This window comes from Pimephales promelas, chromosome 20 (genome assembly GCF_988280905.1).
Source record: "Pimephales promelas chromosome 20, fPimPro1.hap1.1, whole genome shotgun sequence".
NCBI classification, from domain to species: domain Eukaryota; kingdom Metazoa; phylum Chordata; class Actinopteri; order Cypriniformes; family Leuciscidae; genus Pimephales; species Pimephales promelas.
The window spans coordinates 18093460-18117234 of NC_142788.1; the positions used below are offsets into that span (position 1 = coordinate 18093460).

The following is a 23775-nucleotide window of genomic DNA, read 5'->3' on the forward strand; positions in this document are numbered from 1 at the left end:
CTGGAATGGTTAAGCAAAGAGAACACTTTGGCCCGATGGTGGAAAAGTGGCTTTTGTGTTTGTAAACCAAAAGAAGCCTTAGATGCAATAATTTTGTTTTGTTTTAATTATGGCTCACCTGTTATTTTGGGGATGCCTTCCAGTCTGGGCACTGGCAGGGTGACAATAATGCCCTGAGCTGTGCCCACCCATAGAAGCCCCTGGCAGATGAGCAGGCTGGTTACACACACAGCTTTTTTACCTATGAAAAAAAGTATGATAAATTGTCACATTTTTTATTTTATTTTTTATTTAATTATGTATAAATAAAAATAAATATATTTGTTTTTCCAATTTCACTACTCGTTTCAAACATTTTTGTGAATCTTGACACCTGATACTTGTGCCCCCTTTCAGGGCCTGTGTGCCAAAACATCGTCATACTGAAATGAAATCCTGCACCATAATCACATGTTGGACTTGCCAGGGCTCAAATATGCAGAGGGTGTTGAAATGTTGATCTCTTGAAGATGTTCCAATGTTTCTGTGTGAAACAGACGTAAAGATGATCCCTCTGAAAACGCCATCCACACCCCTCCTCCAGCGCGCACCATGTGGCTCACACTAACCATAGGGTCTGGATGAACTTCAAAACTCTGGCAATCATAAAAGATACAAAAAAATTAAGAAAATGCATAACAAAAGAGAGAGGAATTGTAGATTTAGGGGGGAATAAAAAAATCATCAAAGTTTAGGCCAACACTCTTGACTCAAAAGTGGGTATAATTCACAGTCAGACTATATACTGCCCAATTAAAGTCAGTTTGGGTGTGTGAGGCTGGGAATATTACATCAACTGTTAAGGGAAACCATAAAAGCTTAAATGAGTAAATCCACTTGGATCCACTAAAAATGGTTAGGAAATGGATAATTTTTTTTAAGTGCATTTTTTTATGGATTACTTAGTGCAAAAAAGCACCACAGTCAGAGTAATAACACTACAAGGCAATTATCATATACAATGTTTAGAATCTGAGCATTTTCTAATATACTTATTTTTAAATTATTTTACAAAATATTAAAGTTGTCTAATTTTTTCATTGAGGTAAGTTGTCAACTGTTAATATACACACCTGTATTTTTTTATTAAATAAATGCCTCCATGGTGAACATAAGAGACATTAAAAACAAATAAAAACCATACTGACCGCAAACCTTTAAACAGTACTGTGTGTGTGTGTGTGTGTGTGTGTATACATATACACACTGTTTATAAATGTCAGTTTGGTGCAAGTTGGCACATTTTTACTGGGGTTAGTTGTGTCATATTAATATTTGTTTATACAAAATATTTATAAATATTATTAATGTTAAAATGGTTTGACAATTTCGCACCCATAATATTTCATAGCAAGCTCTATTTCTACAACATAAATCATATGCCCTGCTGTTTATCTTACGGAGCTATTTTTTCCGAACCATACAATTGCAGTGTATGCCAGTACTTCCTGCACCTTCGCTCTGTTTAACAACAGATATTCTGACAGATGCTTCCTCTATAGGTGAAAACAACTATTGACTCGCACACGTAAACAGGCTGACGTGTCCATTTGAGTACCCACAACTTATCTTCCGGTTGAACTGAACTTCCAAAGCTGAATTTAATCCTGATATTAAGCATCAGGAAGGCAGAGGGAGGGTGCTCTCCTTGCGGCAAAATAGAGAGGTTGGCTCAGCTGTCAGAAGTGATCAAAGGCTAGCACCCTAACATGCTGTTGGGCTTCTACAGGGAGGATACCTTTTTTGTGTGGCTTAAGATGCTCTCTCATAATGCATCTAGCACAGGAAGCCGTCTTTACAGAAAAATTAAATGTAAAACTTTGAAATAAAAGAATCATTTTAAGATTTCCTAAACCAACCTTTGTTAAAAACAGATCTCGAGCTTTGATAGGTGACGCGACACTGCATCTTCATTGTGAAGGTGGTGGAATCCCATTCAACACATTTCTCAGAGGAGAAGGATCTAATGTCTATCACATGTGGGTGTATACCTGAGTCTTGAGAGAGGAGCCCTCAATCACAGAGACCTGGTTGGCACAGCTGGCCCACACATACTCGTCTATTCGGAGGAGTTTGAGGACGGGCGCACATCCAATAACCACATGTCTGCAGGAATCTGGATCCCACAACCCCTCTGTAACCACAAAATACATGCTGGATTTAGACCTGCTACTGGAAACGGCTAATATTTACACATCTTTTACAATGTAACAGTAGATTCAGAGAGAATATTAAGCATATTAATTATATAATAATTAATATGTGAACCTTTCACCTGGAGTTCTAAACAAACTGGAGCCCATTGACACTCATATATGGATAAAAAGACATCTTTTGTTTTCCACGGAAGAAAGAAAGTCATTCAAGTTTGTAATGACATGAGGGTGAGTAAATGACAAAATTTGGATGAAGTCGTTGGATGAACTAACCTTTTAACATATTTCTTTGTTAATAACCCCAACCCCGACTACATAACTATTTTACAAGGTGCAGATTTTGAATAAATTTGTATGATGTAAGATTTGTACTACACCCCATCGGGTCTAGCTGGTACAAAAATGTGCAAAATGAGATTAGCCACCATTTCTCCAAAACATAAAATAGTTACGAATTCCCACGAAAGGGTGTTATCTAATTTGAAATCCCAAAAATTTAGAGTCTGGGCATGGAGGAGTAGCTTATATACAGTATGAACCTGGATTGTTGTCAGCCCTACTAAATATTATGTGGACAGAAGAAGCCAAAGGTGTTTGAAAGTAGTTAGCAGCTCTTAAGAAAAACTGGGATGGAGGGACATCATGGGGCTTTGCAGCCTCGGGATCAACACAGCTTTCCATCATTGACAGAAAAATCACTTCCCTGGTTTATCAGGTCATTTTGCAGGGGGATGTTAGGTCATCTGTTCGCCAACTGGAACTCAGAAGTCGAGAGATTCAACAGGACACCCATTTCAAGCACAGGACTAAATCATATACAAAATACACCATCTGATGTGGCTCAGTCCTGACCTTAACCTCATTGAGATGCTTTAGCATGAGCTCAAGTGAGTGATTCACACCAGACATCCCAAGAATATTGCTGAACTGAAATGATTTTGTACAGAGGAAATACTTTTTCCCACCCTGCCCTGTGAATGGTTATATGGTGTGCCCAATAAAAGCAATGGGGTCATTGCTTGTGTGTTGTTGTGTTTGTTTTTTGTTGAAGATTAGATGAATTTTAGGACCAATTTATGCATAAATTCAAGAGTTCACTGCTTCCTGCAACTGTAAATCCAAAGTAAATGGAAAAACAAAACATTGTAGAATTAATTAAAGTTCATCCAAAAAATGAAATGATGTCATTATTTACTCATGTAGTTTCAATGCGCAACACAAAAGATGATATTTTGCAGAATGTTGGTAACCAAACAGTTTTGGTGACCATTCACTTTTTTTTATGTTGCTCAGAACAGAAAATGAAAGTCATACAGGTTTGGAATGACACAAATCCCTTTCATTGCTATTTAAACTGAAAATTACACTATAAAATGATTCTACCTTCACTCTTTCTGTTGTAAATGGCAACTTTTCCATTACTCAGTCCAGCGAACAGAAAGTTGGAGGCATGTTTCAGGCACAGAACCGGGCAGCCCTCAGGGTTACAGAATGTTAGCAGACACTGAGCAGCAGAGTCCACACTTCCATAAACCAGGATGCTTGAAAAACAAACACGCAATGTTACAAGCTTTTCCAAAGGGGAAAAAAGCTATTAATTCGGACTTTCTGCATAAAATTAGCAAGGTAATGCCTGCAGACCAATAAAGGTACATATTCAAAAAGACTTACTTGCCATCCAATAATCCTACACAGATGGTGTTGCCGATCTTGGAAAGAACTTCAGAGGTCTGTGTCTCCAGTTCTTCATCGGTACTGGGCTCTGGGATATACTCCAGACAAAGCACCGGGGAACCTAGAGAGAAACTCTTGACAGAGCGAGGAGTGGGTCGGTTAAGGGAGAAAATCTCCACCTGCCCATGGGAGTCGTCACCCCTACTAGCCACCTGTGCAGTGGAAGAGACAACAAAAAGAAAACAAACATGAGAAGGAGGACATCCAGTGACTGAACTCACTGACATGGCCCTCTGAGAGGCTGCAGGCAAAAAAAGATGGAAGAAAAAAAAACGTGGAAGCACAGTCATGAGATAAATGATTTATAGATTCTCTTTTGATGTGGAATACTTGATGTTTGTTTCTAGAGCTGCCTTTCGAGAAACTTTTAATACTGCTTCCCTTTTCTTTTAAATGTCGATCAAACTATTCTAACAGTGTTTTTTTGAGGAGCTCCTGCTACGATCACTTACAGGCGGAAAAGCTGTAAGTCGAAAGAAAAATATCACATAAAAGTACGTTTCCATGTAGGAGTTGCGATTTAGTCAGATTTGAGAACTGGTTCATGGCCTCGAAACTTTTTATTGGAAATTATACAAGAGACTTTTCACTGTTTATCTCCATTTTGATAGGACTCCTTCTGCATGTTACACTGTTATGATGAATGAGTCATTGGATCATTCATTCAACTGATTCTTTCAAACAGACCAATTCATTCAGGAACAAAACAACAGACCTGTCCCAATACCTACACTTCAGTCTTCGCACTTGACCACTTTTCTTTGTTCGATTTGACTCGAGTGCTCAAGTTGGCGTGAAGACAGCAAGACAGTATTTCACACACAGTACAAATGAGTAATTGTGGTGCTTCTAATTAAGTGATTAAAAGCAGTTGGAAATGTTTTTCAAAATATACATACCATCTCTCTACAATAACATTTTACTACCAAATAATATGCAATATCTATAAAGTGTAATGAGTATTCAGAATGGTACTCTACTTTGTGTGATATTTCTAAAATATAAACTGAATACTGTGCATTGCAGAGGCAACTTATGTTTAAAGCTACAGTCCGTAGCTTTTTTGGGGTTCAAAATTAAAAATGTTCTCTCTTGTACAGTACTGATGACAGCCCTCGTCAGAGGTAGACTTTTCAAATGTTTGTGTCAAAGATGAGGTGACGGACCCCCAGGTGCATCATCTGAGATGTACAGAGATACTGTAGTATGATATTCCAGCACAAGTGGGCAGATTGATTTATAAAGAAGAAAAGATATTGTCATTGTGCAAAAATGTACCTACCCAGAGGTAGCCCTGAGGCAAGGATGTGCTGGCGGCAGAAAAACCAAGAAGTGCACAGTGGACAGGGTTATATAGGGCAGCCTGCAACTGGGAAAAAAACAAGACAAAGCATTAAAATCAGCATTAAAAGAGTTCAATTGCAATGCTAAAAAGTCATTTAAATTATATATACACCGTACCAAAGTAGTAAAGATTTTTAATGTTTTAAAAAGAAGTCTGCTCACCAAGGCTGCATTGATTAAAAAAAATAAAACCCAGTCATATTGTGAAATATTATTATAATTTAAAACAGCTGTTTTCTATGCGAATATATATTAAAGTGTAATTTATTCTTGTGATCAAAGATTAATTTTCAGAATCAATTCTCCAGTCTTCAGTTCTTATTATTTGAATCTTTTGTAATGATTCCCCCCCCCCACACCCTTCTAAAAAAGCTTTCTATTTCAGACAAATGCTATTCTTTTAAACTCTCTATTCATCAAAGAATCCTGAAAAAACTGTTTTCAACATTGATAATAATAATGACTGTTTTTTGAGCATCAAATCCGCATATTAGAATGATTCTTGAAGGATCATGTGACACTAAAGACTGGAGTAATTTACTGAAAATTCAATAAATCACATTTTAGAATATATATTCAAATAGAAAATTTCATATTGTCATTGCATTAACTTTCCATAATATTTAACAATACAATTTTGTTGTTGTATTTTTAATCAAATAAATGCAGCCTTGGTGAGCAGACTTCTTTTAAAAACATAAAAAAATCTTACAGATTCAAGACTTTTGACTGGTAGTGTATATAAATATAGCAATTTAAATTAAACAATTTATATATTTATATATATATTTTTGTATGTCTAAGACACGATTCTGATGCAACTACACTTTTATTTTTCAAATTAACAAGAGGTAATGGTGTCGGTCAACAAAAAAGGTAAGTAAGCATCTCGAGGCTCGATGTCATGAAGGCAAGCATTAAGAAAGGCCCAATTTTGACAACAGGAATTATTTGATAATAATCAAAATGGCATTCTGTCACTACTCACATAACTTAAGCTTGAGCTCAGAGAGATGTCAGAAACCCTGACACATTTGATTTTTTTCATCATCCTGTATGTAGCTATTATTGCAAGCCTATTACTGACATAGTTGCTTGGGGATGTTGCCAAGATGGCCACTAAGTGAACTGAATTGTCTCATGTCAAGACTTAAAATCCTGTTGAATCCACATTTTGTTGAAAAACATGATCATTAGAGTACTGCAACAGTGGGATCAAAGAAAGACTGTTTTTTGCATGTTCAAAAAGCCAACTCAGAGCCAAAGGATTATCTAAACTAGAGGACAGAATTATACATTTCTTTTGTTTTGTTCTTTTGATTGAAGACTTTAAATAGGGCAAGATAAATATGATGCACATCTTTTGATTTTCCCCTCAGTAACAGTTTCAGAAAGTGGTATGAAAGGGATTTCAGATTCTTTCAATTCATTTTATTTTATTTTAGGCTACGCAAAGCATGGTTGTTACGTTTTTGTCCATGTTATATGCATGCTGAGTTTCTGCATATCTAAATGGGGCTGGTGACCATAGCCAGCACTTGGCTTGAAAAGAGAAGTAAAAGAAGTTATTTAACTGCAGGGTGTTTTGGCTCACATTAGACAGACAAGGTTATTAAACACCCGTTGCCACTCACTCACATATAATTTATGCACAAGCCAAACAAGCTATTATTCCAGGTTTAATCATCAACGGCCCATATGTCTAGTGACAAACCCACCTCTGCCAACACTGTTATTCTTAATTAAGAGTAGGCCTACGCTGTTTACCACAGAAAGACAACACATCAATCAGCACATGTTGTAGTAATATAAGCTCCTTGTAATTACAGCTCATGAGAAGAACAAAGGTTTTAAGAGTTTGGATTTTGTTTCATAATGCTACACTCAAATTGTTCAAAAGCTGTCATTTGACCCTTTCAGAAGGTTATAATATGTACCACTTAGGTAATAACATGTCCACTTTTGGTACCAATATGTACCTTTTTAAGTACCATTATGCACAAAGGTGTACCTGTTGAAAGGGTACCACCCCAGTGACAGCTTTTGTGCCTGTATGTAGTGAATGTTTTGCCATGTCATGTCAAGATACTTCCAGTACATATCACGGTGTATCAAGTGTAACATGACTCAAAATACAGAGAAATTTATTAACTCGTTCCTGGGTTGCTATTAAAGTAATACTTTGCCCAAAAAAAAATGACAATTGAGTAATTTGGACCACTTACCTGGTACTTTCACAAAGCTTTTTGAAGCTTGAAAGCTCTAGTAATTGGTGGTTTTTGTAAGTACTTTCTATTTTTTTATTTTACTTATTGTTCCTTTTTAGCAGTTTGAATAGACCATAATTACAGTTTTTTTTTTTTTGCTTAAAAATCATTTTGCACACACTCAAGTCCTGTCATCGAGTTTCAAACTTTCCTTTAAAACAGATTTATCCTCAGCTATGGCATTAAAGTATAGCCAACAACAGCCATTTCTCCACTTTTAGCTACAAATCTGTAGAAGTTAACCCTTTTTAGGGTTTAAAATGAATTACTCTAAAATATTAAGTTCAAATAACTTAATTTTTTTCAATTACCCATGAGGTTTATTTACTCCATTTTAAGGGAACGGGTTTAGGTTTTAAAGGCTTAAGTTAAGTCGATTGATTACTGTTTTACAGTGCTCACTAAACTGGACCGGCAAGTAACACAACATCAGTAATTAAAATAGTGGGAATGGACAGGTTTAATCTATAATGTAATGAGAACCCATTACATTGTCATGACACATTAGCCTATAGCACATTTCCAGGGTAAGAGGATGACCTGTTTAGATGAAACAGACCTTATTGTGTGGGAATCGCAGGCTGCTGCTGTCCCTCTCCTGCTGTGAGCCTGATGTTCAGCACTCTGATGTGCAAAATTTCGTTGCAAACTCGCTCTTCCTGGATATGCACAGTGGGAACGGAGCCCCTTTTCATCTTAAGCAATCTACTGGGGCCAAGGCTTTTATTCACATTTTCCCCTCCATGGAAAAAACAGGCAGAATATTTAATATGTACATGAATTAGCCCACTGGAATTATTTATACAGGTTCTGTGTCAGGCTTGTCATTTTCCTTTAGAATGTGCTAAAAATGTTGTGCTGCTGCATCTTACTGTAAATTTCACACACACAAAAAACAGAAAACCTTTTAAACCAGATGAGTCCTAATGACCTGATAACAGATTTGTATTGTCCTCATTTCAGCTTTCGATCTCAGAGCTCATTGTAACTTTTTTTTTTGTACTGATAATATGGGGGGTGGATTTAGACACATCCACGTTTGTCTCATGGGTGTTCATCCTGAACACAGACTAAACTTCACATCACATAAGCATCCGCTTGTCTATTCCTGCATCTTCTCTAGAAGCCGCAGATCTGCCTTGCTTTTAATCTGCAGTAACGAAGGTATTTCCACCCACACTCTTTTTACCATCAAACATTTCCCACAAAAAAGTTATGGCAGGTCTTTTATAGAGGTAATATTTAAGAGCTTCTTCGGATGTATTGTGTCGCATAAATTTTGTGTTCCCAAATATAAACACAGATGCTTCAATGTATATGGTCTCTAGAAGCTTATCTTGTGATGATGACAAGGGATATCTCTTCAACTTTGCTTTGGACTTTTCTTGGAATGTAAGAATCTTACCCAATATTCAACAATGATTTTAATTGGCTTGCTCAAAACTTTTCTTGTTGCGCACTGGGAGAAAACTGTGCAAGACATCAGGGCTTGTTAGCATAGTCCAGTTAGCCCCTGAAGGGAGATGGTGTAGCAGTCGTTAACCTTTGGCTCATGAGCCACACATGGTTCATTGACAAAAATCATGTGGCTTACCAGGTCATTACCAACAATGATAAAAAAAAATAAAAAAAATAGACATGTCACCAGAGATCAGCTTCCTGCAGAAAAAGCGAGGAAGCAGCCAATTACAATTTCTTTGCTATTCAGCCAACCAAAGTAAAATAATATTATATATCAAGTTGGACCATGTACTGTTCGTGAGTGTCATGACAGCAATCAACAGCAAACCACATTTTTATAACTTATTATTGAACCCTTAAAAAGGGTTCTTTATAGAAAGTATTATATTTAGATAAATGAGTATACTGAAAACATGGAAGCAAAGCAAGGAATCAAATCAACAGCAGAGAGTGCGTGAGCTATGAAGACATTTCTTCTAGGGTTTTGTGAGCTACAGCAACATATTCAAACTCATTTTGGGCAAGACTGGCACTGGAGTGTACTTCAAAAAGGATGATGACAGAATACAGATGAAAGCAGATGCATGTTCCGAAGGTTAAGACGAGTGTTTGTTCAGTACCAAAGAGAGAAGATGTATACACGCTAGCTGAAAACGCAAGCTGAATGCAAATGTAATCGTACAGAAAGTGAAGAGTTAGCTTGTGGGAGAAGGTTTGATTTGATCACAGACTAAAATACAAGGGACTATATTTAGTCCTTAATCTAAACCCTCTGCCAGCAATGAACAATGGGTCCTAAGGCTGCAGACGTATGACTTCAAAGTAGTACACATGCAAGGCAAAAAGAACATCCACCATCAAAAGCATCAGGTGCAGGATCAGAATGTGAGATTTATAAGAGTGACAACCAAAGCAGCCAGAAGACGCATCAGCCACACATCCAGACTTGATCGCGGGATGGAAAGAAATCATTAAAGGATGATTGCATCACTCCTTCAGAATAGTAAAGCATATTCAGAGGCAGCAAATGAGCTGTGAAGCATTTGTTACATTGCTTCCTATGGAACACATTTGCTATGGGACATTAGGGATTTGGGAAGACAATCATTTCATAATTGTCAGGTAGACAGAGCTAATGAACCAGAAGCATTTAAACCCACACCCGTATTTTGTGGACAATGAGAAGACGTGACCAGAAACTATACTGATGAGTGTTGGTAAAATATATTGTATTTTATTACATTTGCGCCATTGCAGGTTATCCTTAGGCTACATTGTTTGTCTACTTTACAAATAGAAACTTTTGCTTCTTTGAAGCTGGAAATGACTATATAGCTACGAATGTTGGAAATCCAAACATTTATAAACTCACTTTTTTTCTGAAACATGATGGCATCCAGTGTAAAACATTACTGATGATTTGGAGCTTTCAACACATTCTTAGTGATGCTGAAGTCGTCCTCATATGTTACAGCTAGATAACAGTATCTTAGAGGCAAATCCAAAACTCAAAAACTATGTTGAATACACTGTAGAAATCAACAAGCCACTCATTGAGAATGAATATTGAGATACTAACTTCAACACAATGGTAGTTCTAGGACCAAACATAGTACTATAAAAGCTAATGGGAGAACAGAACCAACAAAGATAATCAAAACTAGACTTAAAAAATGTGAAGTCCTGTGGATCAAAAGACCCAACCAGATGTTGTGAAGTTGCACACAGACCTGGAGGTGTAGAAAAGAAATGCCGAATGAAATAAGATCAAAGCTCTATGTAAATGTAAGGCAACATGTGTTTGGTTCAGACACCCTGCCTGATTGCAAATGCTGTGTTAGAAAGATTGCCAGTTCTCCATGGTGTGCAGTACTGATATGACAGATAAAAGTTGTGGATGTTGGTCAAGCAGTAAGCAGTCAGTTACAGACTTCTGCATGCATACCAATGAATGTCTGAATGTTAATTTGAGTACGCTCTGACTTGTCTTAGATCAAACGCTGACTACCCAAAGGGGAAAAAAAAATTCTGTATCCAGCAGATACAGGAAAAACATTGTTTAGATGGTTGCTCTTTCAGTTTGCAGAAAAGGTTCATTCAATATTAAGTCCTATAATGTTGTAAGATAAATAAACAGATACAAACGAGACTATTGTTGCAATACAGTACAAGAAGTAGAGCTCTTACTGAAATCTAAGGTCTTTTCCATAAAAATCTGAGAAGATTTAATCTCATTGTTGCATAAGATAGGGGTTTTCGAACTTGAGAGGGATCCCCTAAACAGCTACATATTTTCATGTGCAAAGACCCATTAATAAGAAAATAGTTTTCTCTGTGAGAGAAGTTATTACATATTATGGAATATTTGTGTTTTAATCAAGTTGCCCAAAGGGAAGTTTTTTTTAAATATAATACTATATTACTTTTATAATATTATATTATTATTTTAATATATTCTAAAAACATGAAATGTCTACCTTATGAATTAAATCTAATATATTATATTAAATATATTTATATATATGACACATATTAATAAATATTATTCCAAAGAATTTTTATTCAACCCATAAATAGTATTCCAAAACATAAATGTTAAAAGTTTTTGATAATTAATGAATAATTAACAATAAATGCTTAATATCTGCAGACCCCCAGCATACCCATGAAAACATCTTGTCTCAGAGAAACGGATCTCATTTTTTCTTTTCTATTCTATAAGTAGAACAGCACGTCAGACTTTTAACCACTAACATGTGACTTACAAAACATGAGGGTGAGTAAATTATGACAGAACCTTAATTTTTCAGGCAAAAAGTGACAAAATGACAAAACACAACGACATATAACATCTGTGTGTAGCTGGATAGTTTCTCTCAACTCTGTTCTTTACTAATTATACACAAATGCAAAATCTGTTGGAGTGGTTGGATATCTCTCACTTACCTTCAGATCTTGCACTTTTGGGGCAAACACAGGCACTCGGCAGGCCAGTAACGGGCACCAGAATGGAGGCTTAGTCTTTTCATCGTCCTCTACACACACCCATCCAGGCAAGTTCTCTTCTCCTACACATACAGTAATAAGCTTAGCCAAAGGCTCAATACTGTCACTGAAACTGAAAGCTAAAAACTAACACATTTATACACGAGAATGAACCCATGAAAATGAAAAGTGAAAGATTCATGTCAAAAACATGTGTGAGAGGCCACACTTACTCAGGGCGATTTTGGCCAGATGCAGGCGATTGACCCAGGAGATTTTGCTAATTGGACTGGGCGTGCCTAAGACCACGGTGAAACTGACTGGACGGCCAGACCTGTCAAGAGATTCACACACACACACACGCACAAACTGTGAAAATCCAAGAGGGATTTAACACAATCAAAATCCAAGTGAAACAAAGCCTCTTTCAGTTCCACGCACGACTAAAATTGTACAGCTGTATTTGTGCCAAGAGTCAAAAGAGTTTGGTTCTGCTAAAAGGGAAAAAAGTAAGGCAACAACAAAAGACAAAATTCAGCTTAAAGCAGGGGTCTTCAACAGGGGGTCCACAGCGGTACGGCAGGGGGTCCGGCAATTGCTGTTTGATCTCAAAATAATATGCTTTATGCATTAAACAATATTTAGCTAATTTCACCCAAAGCTTTCATTGTGCTTTTCACGCTATGGTGTTTAATAGCAATGTAATGACTATGCTGCATTTACTTGAATAAAAATTAATGAAATATTGTGAAATATTACTACAAATTAAAATAACTATTTTTTTATTTTAATGTTTTTAAAAATGTAATTTATTTCGCTGATGGCAAAGCTGAATTTTCAGCTTCATTACTCCAGTCTTTAGTGTCACATGATCTTTCAGAAATCATTATAATATGCTGATTTAGTGCACAATAAACATTTATTATTATTATTATCAATGATTAAAACAGTGGTGCTGCTTAATATTATTGTGGAAACTGTGCTAAATTTTTTTTTTTTTTTTTTTGGATGAATAAAATATTCAAAAGGAGGGCATTTATTTGAAAGCAACATAAATATAATGCTAGACTATAATAATAATAATGCAAAGGCTGTAAGTAACAGGGGGTCCCTGCTCTGTCTCATTAACCACCAAGGGGGTCCTTGGCCTAACAAAGGTCAAAGACCACTGCTTTAAACACTAATGGTCCATTAGTGTTGCCAACTTCCAAAAAGAAAAATGCGGGACACTCGTGGTTCTTTCCAAGAAAATAAGAGACACTCAAAATATTTCAACTGTATCACACAGTATATGTCATTTCAGGTTTGTATGTGTTGAAAAGGTTCTCAGATATAAACACATTTGTTTTGCTTAACCTGTTATGTACAATTTCATTCAAAAACAAACTTTAAGGTCACACAAAACAGCTCAATATAATAACATTTATCTGAAATAGAAAGCTTTTGTAACACACTAGATTTTAAAGAAATGAAAGCCTACTTTTATTCAGCAAGGACGCATTATAATGTTACAAAAGCTTTTTTATTTTGCATAAATCTCCTTTGAACCTTCTATTCATCAAATAATCCTGACTTATTTTTTTAAAAAACATTAATAATCGACATGTTTCTTGGGCGGCAAATCACATCAGCATATCATTCTCTCAGGAATATTTAATGTTTTCTTGCATGGCTGGAAGTTGGACTCATGAACAATAATCACGTTGTTTAAATTCATCGAAACTCATTTGCCGAAATCAAAACCCGGCCGGACAGCGAAAGGGATTTGCCGTTAGCACGAGACCGGATTAAACCGGGAGTGACCAGACAGCTGAGGATTCTGTTCGCAAATCAAATAATTTGTCCCAAAAAAAATGTATTGGTATGGTCCAATAAATTGGATGAAGCGTGTGATTGGATGACGACAAGTGTCGTGTTGCTGTTGTATCAGTCAGATCAGCGTAGCACTCAATAAACGGGACAAGAGAGGTCCCGTACAGGACAAATAAATTACCGTAGGCCTAATAATCGGGACGTCCCGGCAAATTCGGGACAGTTGGCAACCCAAATTAGACTTCATGACCAGAAGTCTTAGAAGTCTCTTAGTTCAGCCTGTTTAAACTTCCATTTGATCAACAAAGGTCTTTTGGAGTGATAGAGTAACTCCAAAGTACAAATCCAAAAAATGTAAATCCATCTGGTAAAAGTGTGATGAAATGGATGAATGCGTTTCAGTAAGAGAAACTGTCACATCCGCCCACATTTGAAGGGAATTTAATGCACAGCTCTATTTTGCGTAACCTGTGCCCACTGGCATTCAGTGGGTAGTCGACACTCACTTGTCAGGCTTCCCAGGAACCATCAGCCGTAGACGGCACTTGTTGGCACACTGGATCTCGTCCTCTTTGATGCGGATGAGCCTCTGAAGAGCCATGCACCAGTCCTGTCCCACCGTAGTGTTGAGATTCTGTACACGCACACAGTCACATTTACGGGAGACAGCTGTCAGACTGACTAAGCACCGGTTACCACAATTAGCACCTCGATTTTGATATTAACAACACAATAAGCGCAGAGAGAGGTTAGAGAGCGAAAGAGCCTCACACAGGGACCATGAATAGGTATTATTATAGCTATTACAATTAGCTATTCAAATAGAGAGGTCAAAAAAGCAGTTTCAACATTTTTAGCAGGTGTGCTTTAAAAGGAATGGATTTACAGAAGAAACTTTGGTAACACTTTACTTAAAGCCTTTAAAAGTATTTTGAAATCCATTCATTATGCCTTGTAGCACACCTCATAATGCATTGTATGATTTAATGAATAATTGTAACCCCAGTTATAATATATTATAATACATTGCTACATCTTTATAAAGTAAAATACGTTAAAATACATGATAAACAACCAATTTCAGATGTAACAACGAAGGATATATGAAAATGCATAACAGAATACCTTTATTATGCATTATACAAAAAGTCTACCGCATTGAGGGTGTTAGCACACTGTGAGCACGGTAAACTCTCTCAGAGAAGTTGCATCTCTAAATTCTTCCCTTTCACAGAACAGCCAAGCTTTTGTTACAAATTGTCTTCAACAATACATTTCAAAACAATTACCGTCGAACTTGGAATCGCCTGCTGTGAGCAATGTTTCTGTTATTAAACATAATCTGTTCTTTTTAGTGTGTGGACTAGATGTATGTGCAAAGTTTGCAGATATTTAGCGTATATATTTCAAATAGCTGTCAGTAAACTTTGGATATTAGTCAGGTTAGATGTAAATTTAATTATTTTGTTTTTAAATATTTACATTTTCTTGATGAAAATTGTGGAAGAGCTTATCTTATTCTACCTAGCTCAAATAGTCAAATTAAAAAAAGTTCAGAAACAATGTTACAAAAACAAATGTTTTAAGTATGACATTTTTAACATAGGGAAAAACATTAAATGAATGACATAAAAATACAATACAAATCTGTAACTATAAATTATGAAATATACATGATTTAAAAAAGTAGTTCACTTTAAAAAAAAAAAAAAATTGCTGATAATTTACTCATCCCCATGTCATCCAAAATGTCCACGTCTTTCTTTCTTCAGTCGAAAAGAAATTAAGTTTTTTGATGAAAACATTGCAGGATTTTCTTCATTGACTTCATTTGGAACCAAACGGTTCAAAGTCCAAATGAGAGTTTCAGTGCAGCTTCAAAGGGCTTTAAACGACACCAGACGATGAATAAGGGTCTTATCTAGGACCCTTCGAGTCTTGACTCGAGAAAAGATTTGTTCATTTTGATGAACGAGTTTGAACAGGAGAGTCACGTACGCTCAACACAGAACAAAACAAGGTGAGCATTTGTGCTTATAAAACTTAAACTTTTTTATTTATTTTTTAAATGGCCGATCGTTTCGTTAGAAGACCCTTATTCATTGTCTGGTGTCATTTAAAGCCCTTTAAATCTGCACTGAAACTCTCAATTGGACCTTGAACCGTTTGGTTCCCATTGAAGTCCATTATATGGAGAAAATCCTGGAATGATTTCATCAAAAACCTTAATTTCTTTTCAACTGAAAAAAAAAGACATGGACATCTTGGATGACATGGGGATGAGTAAATTATCAGCAAAAGTTTTTTTAAGCAATGTTTTGGGCAACACCTGATCGGTGTCTAGTGGAGACATCTCTATAAAAAGCCTAAGGGGTTCCTTAATTGGATAGTTCACCCAAAAATGACTCATATACTCGTATGGTAAACAGAAGTTACAAATAGTACTCATATTTAGCTCTTGCCATCTTTTGCATCTCACATCTCTCATCGATCTTTTGCAGAACACAAAAGAAAGCATGTCGAGAAACACTGGAGTCCAAGCATTGACTTTCAGAGTATGGACAAAACGAAACACATTTCTCAAAATATCTTCTTTTGTGTTCCAAAGAATAAATAAAGGACAACATGAAGGTGAGTACATTAAGACTTTTAAATGAACTGTCCTTTCAAGAACAACTAGTCATTCAGATAACTATGAAAATATGTTTTACACATCCCTATTAAGAAGGGAATCATCCGCTGACAGTCAGAAATTGATCAGATGTGCAACAGAGTGATGATTAAGGATTTTACCTGGTACGATCCCTGCAAGGTGCCCACCAACAACGTGACTTCCTCTACCACAGAAAGATCATGCTGTAACTCCTGCAGTTCCTGGAACAGCCGTGGTGGTCCCAGAAACAGCTTTCCTGAACAAATAACATTTCCATGATAATCAGTAATTGTATTCACATTAAAGCTTTAGGGTCTGAAATAATACGCCTCCAGCAAATTCTTGCAGCGGAAAGGCTGGGCTCAACTAACATTGTAATTCAGTGGAGTATTTGTATCAGGCTGAAAGCTCCCACACAGCAGGAAAGATGTGGAGAAAAAGTTGAAGTTTCTGATGCAAAAAAAAAAGTCACCCAAGGACTTTTGGATCATGTTATCCGGGAATTAGACCCTCTGTAGTGTCCTCTGACTGTGAGTGTATATTATCCCTGCTGGAGAGTATGAGCTGGGTTTAAAATTGAGCTCTGAGAAAACCTCAGGTCTTCTGAACAAGATGAATGTACCAGGAGGAATATGCACTGATATTAGTTCTGGGAGAGTGATTTGTCAAAGGTGAAACAATAACTCTGAGAAAATATAGTCAGAGAATAATCAAAATCTATATAATTTATAAGGAGATTGGAAATTAATACTATGAGACAGTGTTTCCTGCTCCACTATTTAACAAACTAGTGTATTCCTTTATAATTCATAAACATATTCCATTATTGTGCCAGTTCTTTTTTAATGAAATTCACATAAATCTTTAGGTTTGAATCACTGACTGATACTGAACTGTAAGCTACCATTTTCAGTCTTATTCAAATCAAACCAAGAAGCCACTGTGTTAATACTGACTGTTTTTTTATATTACAACATGTAGGTAAAGATATTATTATTATTATTAATTATTTTATTAATAATAGTCATTACAAATGACATAATACTTTATATTAACGTAGTTACTTAATTTAATCAAAACAAAAACAAAATAATAGAAATGAAATTGTTAAAATATTAAAAAGTACACATACTATAGTTAAAAAAATGTATGGTTGATGAAATTTATTGTTTTTGAAAGACTCTTATGCTCACGCATTTATTTGATCAAAGATACTGTGAAACAATAACATTGTGAAATATTACTATTTATATTATATATTACTATATATAGTGTTATATTATTGACAATATTTAGGCTTATTAATTATTAAGTTAAAATAACAGTTTCCTGTTTTAAATGTAATTTATTCCTGTGATGTCAAAGCTCAATTTTCAGCATCATTACTCCAGTCGTCAGTGTCACATGATCTTTCAGAAATCATTCTAAAAAAAATGTCTTATTATTATCAATTTTGAAAACAGTTGTGCAACAACAATAACAACAAAATAATTTAAAAAAAGATTTATTTGAAACAGATATTCATTTGAAAACAGGCATTCATTTCCTTTAAAAAAAAAAATCTCACTGACTCTTTAAAAAATTTAAATAGAATTTTCTATATATACACACATACATACATCGATATAGAAAAAACTGCCATGAACAAGCTTTACCGACTACATCAAAAAGCCAAGTTCGTTATTTTTCCCATGCTCCTCTAACCACATGAAAGGAGTACACTTAAAAATACCAACCTTGAGAGTTGGTGGAGCTCAGGCGCTTGCTTCCACTGTGCTGGTAGACGCTGTCTTTACACTGGGGGGTCTCCTGGCCCACCTCCACCACTTGCACTTGCAGCAGGGGGGCACTCCATTTAACTGCGTATTTTGGACCGATAGGGACTAGGCTGCTGATATCTGGAGGACCCCTGATTAAACACAAAAGATCGCAAAACAAAGTCCAAACGTCGCAATTACAAACAATGCATGATCAGAGGACGTATGAACGATGGTGACGGAGATCCATTAATTAGACAGGCAATTAGAGCTTTGTGATCAGAAGGATTCCCAGACGAGCCTAACCACCCCTACTGTGATTTCAGGAAATTATTATTCATGTATTCCTCTGTTATGCATGATCTGCGCTGAGAACAGCTCGATGAGATTGAGGAGTGCAGGAGAACTTTGAAGCGAGTGTAAAATCAAGTCTTTGAAAACAGCATGACCCAGTGGTCATTAAAGAAAAAACCTGCCAGATGTGAGAACGTTACCTTGGCTCCTCAAAGATGTTATCAATGCCCGTTTCAATGTCTCTGTGTGTCAGTTAAGAGGGAGTTAAAAAGAAGATGGCCTTAATTCTTAAATATTTGAGCAAGTAACTGAATTCCACTCGTTTATTAATTTATCTCTAAATTAACCCAGAAATGAAATATCTGACATCATTTACTCACCCTCATGTCATTCTAAATGTCTTTTGTCAAACGCAGAAGAAGATGCTTGGCAGGATGTTCATGCTGCTCTTTTCCATACAATGAGAGTGAATGGTAACCTCATATGACTCATGCACTATATAACATAGGTCTTCTGAAGCCATACAATAGCTTATCATTCACAGAAAATCCTCACTCCCCCCACCAAAGCTCTCAAATCTCATGTGCAATTGAAATATTTGCATATGTACATATTTAATCTGGCACGTTGCAATCGGTTACGAAACACGTGAGAACCAATGATGTCAAACCTGATGTGATATGTTTCGACGTGCCAGATTTGAACATTAATGAGATTTGAAAGATGCGTCGTCGGAGAATATTTTTAATGAAAAACAACTTAAATGTGTCTTTTCCTCAACACCATGCTATTGTGCAGCTTCAGATAACTTGAAATAAAGCGTCATATGGACTACTTTTATGGTGCTTTTTGTATTCATTTTTGAAGCTTGATGGCCCTGGGTCACCATGCACTTTGATTGTATGAAGAAGAAAAAAAAGCAGTGTGAACATTTTACTAGGCCTGCAGCTATCGATTCTTTTTATAATCGAATAATCGAGCACTTAATCGATCGATTAATCGAGTAATGGGATAATTTGTTTGTTTGTTTTTAAATAACCAAAACAAATAATGTATAACGAAAATGATAAGGTGTTTGGCTTTTATTTCTTTAAAAAACAAGAGGTATTAATTCCAACTCCAACATTTGGCTCCAAAACTAAGCCTATTTATTACAATTTTTACCCATTTAGTGTTTATAAGTGCCAGTGCCAACAATTATATAACAAGACAGTTAAATCAATTTACTGTAAAACAAGTAGCCCATAACATGTAAAGCTTTGAATACAAATTTAAACAGTAAAGGCCATTTGGCCTTAGTTTTGTCTTCCTAATACAACATTACAAAAAAAGGATTGCACCTTCTGCAAAATACCCACCTGAAAACAAAAATAAATTAATATACAATATCAATTCAAACAGGTACACAAATGTATACCATTTCTAAAAATATAAATGTAAATAAAACAATTATAAATAAGAATCAGACTTTTTCAACTGTAATCTCAAGACAAACATCAAAATATACCTAGCTGAGTGTATGAGTGTGTTGATCCCAAACTTTAGACATTCTTTGCCGTTTATGAGGTCACATGAAGTCAAATATATCATGCGCTATGGTGTGCTTCCTGAACAACGGTCTGTGTGAAACAATCAGATCCCTGCGTGGGCGTATAGGAATTTAACAAGGCTTCGAGGCAGATTTTTTGCCTCGAGGAATTTTTGTAATCGAGTAACTCGAGAATCGTTTCAGCCGATTTTTGAACGATTTTTCTAATTATAATGCAACATAATTAAATGAGCTTAAATCTCTCTAATGAAAGGACAGAGTTGTGATGTTCACATTGCTGAACATGTGAAGAGGAGTGCTTACTTTACATTGATGTTTGCACAGACGAGCATGTCATTCAGGAGGAAGACTTTGCGCTCCTTAGACTTGAGGACTTGACCCTTCTCACCATAGACGGTCTCAATCAATGTCTCGGACAGAATCAGCTGCTTCTGATCAGAGTTCAGCTGCTGTTTAAAAAAGAATCATTTAAAAAAGTAAATGAATACATCCACACCATGACAGAACACTTGCATCACCTGTATGTCTGTGCTCTTCAGTTTATACTCTTGACTTTGAAGTAATGTCTTTTCATTGATCTCATTCTTCTTAATTCATTCTCTTTCTAACAAACTTTAATGTAACACTTGCACAGTCTAACAAATCTAGAGGTTAGAAAAACTGCTTATTTGCATATGAATGTGAGATATATTTGTGCAATGCATCTGCTGAGGGAAGTGGGAACTCTCTAGTACCGTGGTTCTCAACTAATGGCCCCATGCCCACTTGGGGGCCTCAGCAAACTTCCAAGGGGGCCACAGGGTGATTTAAAATTATCTAAATTAATATTTTAAATGTGTATATTGTTAGTAATATATTAAATCAATCTAGCTTAATTAAATTGCATAAAAACAAACAATTTTTTCCCTACTCAATAAAACATACAGATCTGAAAATAAAACTTCTGAAGTTAATTTACCTATAACGGCACTCCCAGTTTTTTTTAAGAGAGTACATTTGCTAAAAATTATTCTGTGATTGAAATAACCAAAAGTGATGCAGAAGGAGGGAAAAAACTATAATTTAGCTTTACTCAAAAAGTGGGTAGAAAAATTTGAAAAATTAAACATTTGCTAAAACTTATTCTGTGATTGAAATAACCAAAAGTGATGCAGAAGGAGGGAAAAAATTATAATTTAGCTTTACTCAAAAAGTGGGTAGAAAGAAATGTGCAAAAAATGTGTTGTTAACTCAACACAAAGTACTTTAACCCAGATCATTGTGTTTTTGGGTTGGTAATACTTTGAAGTGTCCCATGTGTGTTTGTAGTGCGGTGGTTTCTGACCTTACTAAGGTTGCGGTCACCGATGCTACGAGCGAGTTGTTGAATCTCGGCGAGCTGCTCGGCCAGCCGTTTCTGCTCGTTTAGCTTCTCGGCGAGAGTCTCAAGCTCAGTGAGGGCCAGCTGCAACGGCAGCCTGTCCTGATGCCCTGCAGGGGTGTTTTTCAGCATATCCTGTGGGCCACACACAGATATGTCAGCATATATTCATTCATTACTACCAAATCTGTCATTCAGCCAACGCTTCAGTCCCCTGCAAGCAAAAGAAATTTCTGAAGGGCAAAAATATCTATGTGATATGGGAAATAAACCTACAAAAATTCAGTTATTCCGGTATAGACTTTTACTTTACTTTACTCAGTGAACATTTACATGCAATAGTGCACATTAAAAGGAACATGAAATGAAAACTGACCACATTTACCATAAAATCAAGTCCAACCCTCACTGGAAATATGTCAGATTACGGATATAAAATGGACTGTTAATACAATTTTATGGAAACCTTTCTGTGATTTCTCCAGTTGAGGCATTTCAGCTCATTTTTAACTGTACATATGAACTCAAATGTCCCGGAAAAACAGCCTGCGGTAACAGCCTCAGCACCCTAGAGGCCACATGCAGATGAAGTCATTGCATAACAGAATGATCTAATGACAAAAAAAATATTAGAGTCTTGTAATCAGAACATACAAGAGTGGTTTCACCAGCGTTTAGGTTTAAATATTTGAGCATTTGCTGTACAGTATTAGATCATGGTTTTGATAGTAAGCACATGTTATGTGTAAATTTAATGTGCTTTACTAGCAATCTGTCTTTCACTTCCCCATACAGAAAATCCTGAGGAAATTCCACCATCATAAAATACTCTCTAAATAGTTAAACGTATTAGGTTCATTAACTGTGTGTGTGTGTTTGGAGGTTTCAGAGCACAAACCTGCAGGAGGAGTATGAACTGAGGAAAGCGTTGGATTGGTTTGACCATCAGGCCATAGAGTGTGATTCTGTCTGTACTAGCAGCCTGCTTCTTCTACAACCCAGAAAAAAAATGTTGTAATGACTATAACAGTGTTACAATGTCTAAAATCACTTGAACCCTAACCCTAAATACAGGTATGAACAATAGTAATGCTGCCTTAGCAAGCAGATTTAAGCACTGACGAGAAACGATAAACAATTAGGGGCAGGTTGAGAAGTTTACCTTGAGGAACTCCAGGAATGCTGGCTTGGACATACAAGCTTTCTTGATCAGAGCCATAGCATTGGTGAAGTTGTTGACATAGTCACTGTACACATCTAGCACCATTGACTTGGAAAACTGAAAAAAGATAATGATAAACTCAGTGGCGGACATAACAATCCACATTTCAGACATAATATCCATGTGCTAATGATCCGTGACCGTACAATGTGCACTGAGCTTGCATTTCTATTGTCAATAGTTATAAAGGGACTATTTGCATGATTGTTTTGAATTTTACTGATCCAGAGTTCTTAAAAATAATGTGCTCAGCTGCATGCGGAGGAAATTTGCACACTTAAAATAGAACTGCTGACTAAAGGATGTTCTGTTTTTCCATTTGCAAAGATCCCTCATCACAGAGACCAAAAGAAAAAGTCATGTTAGGGTCTAAATACAGACCATTACACATTAATAAACATATTGACTTCAATAAGTTGTGCAAATCCGTTGTGCAAATCCAACTTATTGATTTCAATAAGTTGTGCAAATCCACTGTATCATTGCTATGCAATTGTGCAATCTTTTAAATCAAAAACAAGTATGACAAAATGATTGCTCAAGCAGAGAAATCCTACATGTTTTGTAACCAGAGCAAAAAAAAAAAAATCTATGAACAAAGAATCATAAGCTGTGAAAAACACCACAAATTGAATGTTTTAGTAGAACAACAGGAGACCTACTGAAGCAACAAAGAGATCTCCGATTTTCTCAGTGCTATCCCATTCTGCTACACGGGACGCCAGAGCAATCTGAAACATGGAGTGACACTGTAGGATCTCCTTCAGTCTATAAAAAACAGGCTGGATCTTCTTCAAGCTCAGGATCCGGGGCTCCGCCTCCACCAAAGGCTTCTTATATTCCTAAAATATAATTCAGGCGGTAGGTATGAGTCTCTTTTACATTCAGATTGTGATGTATCTATTCATTTAATAAAAACAAATCACATCTATTTTTGGCAATTTACAATAATACAATATATATTTTGTTTTTGTCTCCAACCTGCTGAAAAAAAAGCTTAAATCACCCTGCCCAAGTTAGTTAGGATGGTCAGTTTTGATGGTTTTCAGGCTTGGAGACCAGCTGGCTAACCAACTTAAACCGTCTAAGTTGGCAGTTTTAAGATTTTTTAACACAGTATATTTCCTCTTTGTGCTATATTT

The 23775-nt window shown here is 36.1% G+C and overlaps 1 protein-coding gene across 20 annotated transcripts in view; it reads right to left on the reverse strand.

Moving 5' to 3' along the window:
* Window positions 1-23775, reverse strand: part of arhgef10lb (Rho guanine nucleotide exchange factor 10 like b) — a 40607-nt gene that overhangs the window by 1647 nt on the left and 15185 nt on the right. For 17 of the 20 annotated variants that reach the window (XR_016148142.1, XM_039651916.2, XM_039651915.2 and 14 more), the window contains 17 exons: window positions 23296-23475; window positions 22574-22690; window positions 22310-22402; window positions 21376-21546; window positions 20355-20500; window positions 18703-18744; window positions 18188-18360; window positions 16592-16707; window positions 14305-14432; window positions 12220-12320; window positions 11948-12069; window positions 5212-5298; window positions 3867-4081; window positions 3579-3736; window positions 2031-2173; window positions 464-635; window positions 119-241 (listed from right to left, as the gene is read on the reverse strand). Coding sequence is in view for 19 of the 20 variants with exons in the window: in XM_039651916.2 (XP_039507850.2) it covers window positions 119-241; window positions 464-635; window positions 2031-2173; window positions 3579-3736; window positions 3867-4081; window positions 5212-5298; window positions 11948-12069; window positions 12220-12320; window positions 14305-14432; window positions 16592-16707; window positions 18188-18360; window positions 18703-18744; window positions 20355-20500; window positions 21376-21546; window positions 22310-22402; window positions 22574-22690; window positions 23296-23475 (2287 nt within the window). In the remaining variant the exon portion in view is untranslated. The remainder of the gene's footprint in view (window positions 1-118; window positions 242-463; window positions 636-2030; window positions 2174-3578; window positions 3737-3866; window positions 4082-5211; window positions 5299-11947; window positions 12070-12219; window positions 12321-14304; window positions 14433-16591; window positions 16708-18187; window positions 18361-18702; window positions 18745-20354; window positions 20501-21375; window positions 21547-22309; window positions 22403-22573; window positions 22691-23295; window positions 23476-23775) is intronic. The other 3 variants (XM_089124482.1, XM_089124478.1, XM_089124477.1) reach the window with 2 other exon arrangements.